Below are 8,001 nucleotides of genomic sequence, written 5' to 3'. Positions count from 1 at the left end.
TAATTACATACTAAAAACTCTACTCCAAGTTATCTACTTTCTAAAAATATAGTTAAATTCACATAAGAATACACATTGGTTATATTTGTATTTAGTTCTTGTTGGGAGAGTCCAACATTTTGGGATAGTATAGATGAAGGGCAAGGTCAAATTCTAGACAATTTGTTTTAAAAGGGTGAAAGTAGATATCCCTATCATAAATGTATAAGGTGAGAAAACATTAACTTCCATCTACTTCTAATTTAATTTTGAAACCAAACTCATGTGATATAATATATATATTTCTCTAACTACCCATTAGGACCATGCCATTTCACTCTCTCTAATTTCTACCATTCCACTTTCCACTCTACCACTGGTTAGGGACACTCACTTCCTTCCTAGCTTTCATTCATCAACTTGTTGCACATTGCTCATATATCTATATAAAAAAATAAACAAATAACTATATTCTTTATGATTTTGAGTATTATTAATATACTATTACTTTTTATTATCAAAAAATAAATACTATATAACATTTTCACATATATATAATAATATGCTAGCATTGTGATTTTGTAGAGAGCAATGTTGATAGAAATGGGAGAAATAGAAGGAATGAGTGAGGAGTTACAAAACATTTATTTGTCAAACATGGACGAGGCACCAGCAAGAAGACTTGCTCGTGAGGCTTTCAAAGATATTCAACTTGCCATTGATCATTGCTTATTTCAGGTTATCAATTTTTTTTTTCTGTTTTTCTCTTAACATATACATATTTGAACATCAAGGAAATACTAATATGTACTATTATTGAGAAAGTGTGACATTTAATATTTAAAGTAGTTAAATTTTTTTAAAGAGAAGTGGAAAATTTAATTTTGATGCATCCTGTAAAATTTGACTAAATAGAAAATGTTTATACTAACAATGTGAGAGATGATCAAGTGGAAATCTCTTTGGAGGGTGTATGATACTCATGTTTATAGAATGATACACAGGTTGGAATAGATTTTCAAGTTTTTCAGAAACTAATTAGTAGCATAAAAAAGTTTCTAGAAACTTATAATCTTGTTTTATTTTTACTTATTTGTTGTATATTGTGTTTATTTCCCTTTTTGGTATGTGGAAATTTTTCAAAGGGGACAGGCATTAATGATACATAAGTTTTTCTTAAGGTGAAAAACTATCTCAAAAGTTCAATGAATCTATCTATCCAAACTTCATATTGGTTAAATTGAATTTTAATTTCATAGCATAGAAAGAAAAACTATATATTTTTACAATTTTCCTTAAAAAAAATATTTTTACAATTTTAGATTGAAAGTTTTTCATTGCTTGGACTTTTCATGCTCATATTTTTATATCATATAATAATATAAAATGTGAAAACAGAGAGGATTAATTGCAGCTCATTAATATGTTTCTTGAATTTTTTTGCAGTTACCAGCTGATGGAGTGAAGATGGAAGAGGTAAAGAACTCTTCAAATTAAAATTCTTCATTTAATCTCTAACTTATAGTATCACAAAAGTATGTAACGGTCAAAGAGCTGAAATGGGCAATATAGAAAATAGGAATGTTGACCCTTTATAAATAAGAAAAGGCCAGAAAAATAAGACCAAAAAATAAGTTTGACTTTCTTTAGGGTCCATTTCAACTCCTTGACTCATTACAAAGTACTAATTAATTTATTACTAATTAATTAATTAATTAATTAGTGAATAACTTCAAATATTTTTGTACAGGTTTATGAAGTAAACTCAAGAGGATTAAAAGTATTCTCTAAAAGTTGGATACCAGAAAAATCTCCTATGAAGGGAATTGTTTGTTATTGTCATGGTTATGCAGACACTTGCACATTTTACTTTGAAGGTATGAAAATAAAATATCTATAATAATAAATAAGAATTTTATTTATTTATTTATGCAGAGAAGAGATAGATAATTAATTGAATGTTATTTTATCTTGTATTTTTTTTATCAGGAGTTGCAAGGAAATTAGCATCATCTGGATTTGGAGTATTTGCATTGGATTACCCTGGATTTGGCCTTTCTGATGGTCTTCATGGTTATATTCCTAGCTTTGAAAATCTAGTCAATGATGTCATTGAACATTTCTCAAAAATAAAGGGTAAGTGTAATTTTTCTTTATTTCAAATCATACAATACAATAGCTATGTTTCCTTTATCTCTTTCTTTATGGTGTGTCATCTTGTTCTGCTTTTTGTTAAAATGTTTTGGTTATTGTGAAAAACAACAATCTTTGTATACTTTAAGGACTTAAAATGCATATAAAAATTACATATACTAGAATTAATGTTTGACCAATTTGTATAGGAGTGAAAACATATATTTAAAAAGTTACTGGTAAAACTTTCCAATCGATTCAACCATAAATGATTTAGATGACAAAAAAGTATTCAAAAATAATAAAAAATGCCAAAAGTATGAACCAGTTGAACCATATCCGAGATATAACCGGTTCACCCTTTGCTCAATCTGATTTAACCAGATTAAGGTATAATCGGATTCAAACCAACTAGTAATTCGGCCGATTTCGGTCCCATTTTTAAAACATTGGTATAACCCTTTTTCTTTTTTTCAAATGTTTACATGCATTAAATTTTCTACTTAAACCAGCCTTTATAGCAATTTCTCATTTTCATTATTTGCATTTTTTTGTAATTAATTCTAGTAAGTTTGAATGACAGAACAAGTGGAGTATCAAAATTTACCAAGCTTCTTGTTAGGTGAGTCAATGGGAGGAACAATTGCTTTGAACATTCATTTCAAACAACCTACTGCATGGGATGGTGCTGCTCTTATTGCACCTTTGTGCAAGGTATCTCATTCAATTTAAAATATAATTAATAACATAAAAATTTAAAGAGTAAATTACACTCCCCTCTCCTCCCCTAAAAGATGCTTGAATTACACTCTCCTCCCATCTTATGTTAAAATACACTCCCCTCCCCTGTTATTCAAAACATATTAGAAAATATTTAACTCCCTCCCTTAAGAGAAACTTGAATTACATTTCTCTTCCCTCTTATGTTTTTTTTGAGGGAATTTCTCTTCCCTCTTATGTTAAAATCTACACTTTACTCTGTCAATAATTTTTTTATTTATAATAATCTAGTAAAAAAAATCATAATTTAATACACTTCGGAAAAAAATAGTATTATAGGTCTATTTTAATATAATCAAAATTTGAATACATACTTTTCGTTATTTTTTATTCACAATTTCATTATTATATGTTTTGAACCCTATTATAAAATATGAAACAACCAAAAATAAAATTAAAATATGTGAAAATTATTAAAGACAATAAAGCATGGTTATTTAAAAGTTAATTTTATACTCTAAATTATAAAATTAATATCAAAATATTTAAATTTAATTACCATTGACATTTAAATTATAAAAAAAAATATTTTTCTTAAATAGTGGTTCAAAATTAGTATATATCAAAAACTATTTTTTATGTTAAAATATATTAAAGTGTTGTGCATATTTAATTATTAAGGGAGGGAGTTGTAATTCAAGCATCATATAGGGGATGGAAGTATAAATCTTACTTTTCAAAGGAGGAGAGTGTATATTTTAACATAAGAAGGAATAGGAGTGTAATTCAAGCTTCTCTAAGGGAGGGGAGTGTAATTTACTCAAATTTATAAATGCAATTTTAGTCCAATTTCTTCTTATTCATGATTTTGGTGTCTCCATTTCTAAATCCAAAAATATAATCCTCTAATTTTTAAAATTTCAAAAAACACTTCACCTCTAAATTTTAGGCTTATTTTTTATATTAAATTATGAGCTAACAAGTCACTAGATAATGTTCAAGCATTATTTTTTATTTGAAATTTTTTATTAAATAATACTTCAATAATATGGAAAATAAAATAGCATATATGCATTGTCGCATCACCATGTGATTTGTTGGCTCATTACTTAACTTGACACATTAAGAAAAACAAGTCACAAATTCAATTGTAGGAAAAATTTCTGGAATTTTAAAAACTAAGACAATATTTCTGGATTTAGAAATAGAGGAACAAATATCATTAGTTAAATATAAAAATCATTAGTCCTATAATCCTAAATGTCACTAAACTAACCACTCTATTGAACAGTTTGCAGAGGATATGATTCCACATTGGTTGGTGAAGCAAATACTAATTGGTGTAGCTAAGGTTCTTCCCAAAACTAAGTTAGTTCCACAAAAGGAAGAAGTGAAAGAGAATATATATAGAGATACAAGAAAGAGAAAACTTGTGAGTGTTAGTTGATTCTAGTCAAGAAACGAGTTTAATTAGTATACTTTGTCGGCGTATAATTATTTTACACATTCTTCAATGATGTATTGTCAGGGAAATTAATAAACATACAAAGTATACTAATGAAATTCTAAAGATATTAGCCCATGAATGCTTGAATTAATTATAGATTGAAGTAAAATGCATAAAAATAATGTTTGTCTTATTCTAATTTTGATTTTTGTTCTAGGCTCCCTATAATGTGTTATTTTACAAGGATAAACCAAGACTAGGAACAGCTTTGGAGTTGCTTAAAGCTACACAAGAGCTAGAACAAAGATTGGAAGAAGTAAACTTTTCTATCTTAGTTACTTTCTTTTTAGTACAATTTAATCACTTTTTTTCCTTAATATGAAGATCAACTTCACATATATATAATATTCTGAATAAGAATTTAGGGAGAGCTAAACAAAATAGCAATCTAGTATCTTTAACCAAATAACATTATTCAATTTAGTCCCTTAATGAAAATATTTTTTTAGTAAACATCCATCAAAGTAAATGAAAAAAATTTATAGTGACTTGAATAGTCTCTTGCTACATCAAAACAATTAAAATTGTGGAGTGAAATTTGAAAAAATGACTAAGGCTTTGTTTGGGAGTTTGGAGGGGAGGGAGAGGAGGGTTTTGGAAAAAAGGAAGGAGCAAGTGGAAGAAATAGAAGACATTGGGAGAAGAGGGCATTGGAGGTTAATTTTTTACTCATAATAAAAAATCCCCTCATTTGGGGGAACTCAAAAATTGTATTGGGGAAGGGTTTTGGGGGGTTATGGAGGGTTTATATGAATTTTTCAAATCCAATCTATGTTGTTATTATATTCTTAAAATTAAAAGTATATTAATCATAAGTATTAGTTTATCATTCTCTAAAATCGTTCTTTCAAAAAATGTAAATTTTTTGTCCATTTTTCTATATATTTTCAACCCCCCAAAGCCCTCCCTTCCCTTCCCCTCCAAACTCCCAAACAAAGCCTAAATTGACCGGCATTGTTCGATTTAATGGACTCACTTGCTATTTTGTAAATATAAGAGACTAAATTTACTAACACTTACAATTTCAAGGACTAAAATGTTGATTTACTTGTGTGTGGAATTTATTGGCGGTAGGGATCAAACTACTGAACCTTTATCTTAAGGTCATTACTTTTCTCATTCTATGAGTCTCTTGCGCGCCCTATTCAAGTTCTAAAATTTGAAATGTTTCAACATGTTCTTGGAAGTTTTTATAGTGTTTATACCGTTCGGATTCTATAATCCGAACTGCATAAGGCGCACGAGAAACTCAAAAGATGATAAAAGATGCAGCCTTATCTTAATACTTTGTATGCTAATCAATTGTTATCCTTGAAAACATTGAAGTGACTATTAATGAATTGTTAGGTTTCTCTGCCATTATTGGTCATGCATGGAGAGGCTGATATAATAACTGATCCATCAGCTAGCAAGGCATTGTACCAAAAAGCTAAAGTCAAAGACAAGAAACTCTGTCTCTATAAAGATGCCTTCCATACACTTCTAGAGGGTGAACCTGATGAAACTATTTTTCATGTGCTTGATGATATTATATCTTGGCTTGATGAGCATAGCAGCACAAAAACTAAAGTTTAAGCATTTTGTTAATTTGTAATATTTGTTTCTTTGTTACAAAACTAGTCATTAACACAAATACTTTAGTGTTTGTATTCATGTTCTATCTCATGAGAACTAGTCAAATTTCTACTTTAATGTTTAATGCTTGAAAACAACCTACATGTGTTTGGTTGGATATATCTACCTATTACAAATAATATTACCCTTATGTGTCGACAACTTCGATGAGATATGACCTAAAAATATGTCTACAAGTAACTTATAGAAGTAATAGTCACCTTGGTCCCTAAATATGTAATGATTAGTCATAATAGTTTTTCAATGTATCAAAATTCCAAAATAGTCTCGATTAAATAATCTCTCAATGCTTACAATAACCTTTTTCATATAGGGACTGAAATGGCAATAAGTAACTATTTATAAGGACCGACATGACAATAAGTAAGTATATTGAAGGACTAATAAGATAATATTAATGAAACATTTCAACATTAGGGACTATTTTGACTAACGAAGTGCACAATAAAAGACTATTTTGAAATTTTGATACATTGAGGTACTATTATGAATACTCATTACACATTCGGGATCAAAGTGACTATTACTCCTAAAATATATATCTCATCTTATACGTCGAATGTGTGTCATTTGTTAAAATGATTTGTGTGATTGAAAGAGTATAAAATAAGACAAAATGTGTTTGGATTTTGTCTTAATTTTCTTTTTGAATCAATGTAGTCGTTTGTATTTTCTTCATGTCAAGTTAAACTTTAAAAGTTTAAAATATCAACAATGTTGATTCAAATCTCATTTATCTATGTCTATCCAAGAAATAGATTACATGTTGTAGATGTGAGACACATTAACAAATTTCAACGGTGTAATATAAATCAATTATCGAAATCATCTAAAATGTCTATAGTTATATGTCACAAGGACGAAGTTAAAAGGGAGACCGGCAAAGACCATGATCCCCAATTTGTCTCCCTTAACTTAATTCCTAGCTTTGTTGTTTGACTTAAACCCTTCTATTGTGTGTAATCGTATAAAACCGTATGAAATTTCTAGTCCTTCTTTCTAGAGCCGTGTAACATGTTGCACCATTTGTTCATGGTTCATTTATGCCATATCTGACATGGACATGGTGCTGTGTCAGATTGACTAGTATGAGTGTATGACCTATTCAGCCGATCTGATCTCATGTACAGTACATGTACTCTTTTTTATGACAGGATCATGTACATAAATGCATTTTTCTACGTGGTCATTTCAAAGTCCATACATAGTTTATAACTTTATATTATAGGGATTTATCAATGCCAATTAAAAATATAGGTTTAATTAATGATTTGGTCCCTTAAGTTATTTGTTGGTTACATTTTTGTCTAGTTATCAACGTTACAATTTAGTTCCTTAAGTTAGTACACCCTCCGGTCACTATTATAAGCAAAATTTTACTTTTAGATACATTCAATAAATGATGTATGTGGTCTATTTAATGGACCATATACATCATTTATTGAATGAATCTAGAAAGTAGATTTTTGCTTATAAATAGACACATTTGAACGATGACGTGACAACTTGCAATGTGTATTCACCTTAGAAATTGGCTTAACGGTTTTGACGGTAGAGATTTATTTGGTTGACGGAAGATGACTTAAAGGGACCAAATTGCAATGTGTATTCACCTTAGAAATTGGCTTAACGGTTTTGACGGTAGAGATTTATTTGGTTGACGGAAGATGACTTAAAGGGACCAAATTGTAATGTTAATAACTTATGGGACTAAAATGTAACCAACAAATAACTTAAGGAACCACATCATTAATTAAGCCAAAAATATATATATTTATATGGATTTATGCATTTATTTCATGACATAAGAGTAACCTTTTACAATAACATTTAGATTTTTACAAAGCCATAAACTACTTTCAACTTATATCTGTAAGCTCTTTAAAGTAAAATAATTATGCACTTGGAACATCTCCATTAACGTGTTCCAACTTATATCTATAATTTATCTCATGAACATCTCCATTAACAAAAGGAGAAGTGCACAAGCTGTGTAACATTATCTTATTACATCATGGTACATTTAT

General features: G+C 28.8%; 1 protein-coding gene across 2 annotated transcripts; it reads left to right on the top strand.

Annotated features, from left to right (window-relative positions):
* The first annotated feature begins 236 nt into the window (after nt 1-236).
* On the top strand, nt 237-6,051 carry LOC146918268 (caffeoylshikimate esterase-like). 2 transcript variants are annotated; one of them, XM_085719890.1, is made up of 9 exons: nt 237-358; nt 565-717; nt 1,426-1,455; nt 1,730-1,856; nt 1,969-2,115; nt 2,696-2,826; nt 4,124-4,264; nt 4,497-4,595; nt 5,687-6,051. In XM_085719890.1, exons 2-9 carry the CDS (start codon nt 571-573, stop codon nt 5,912-5,914), a joined length of 1,050 nt encoding a protein of 349 aa, XP_085576016.1. In that variant the 5' UTR covers nt 237-358; nt 565-570; the 3' UTR covers nt 5,915-6,051. The 2 variants fall into 2 exon arrangements, with proteins under 2 accessions (XP_085576016.1, XP_085576017.1); XM_085719891.1 differs by lacking the exon at nt 4,124-4,264.
* The last annotated feature ends 1,950 nt before the right edge of the window (nt 6,052-8,001 follow it).

This window comes from Medicago sativa, chromosome 6 (genome assembly GCF_051527215.1).
Source record: "Medicago sativa cultivar Bolivia chromosome 6, Bolivia_mono, whole genome shotgun sequence".
NCBI classification, from domain to species: Eukaryota; Viridiplantae; Streptophyta; class Magnoliopsida; order Fabales; family Fabaceae; genus Medicago; species Medicago sativa.
Note: the sequence above shows the minus strand (reverse complement) of the source record. Positions and strands in the feature narration are given on the sequence as shown.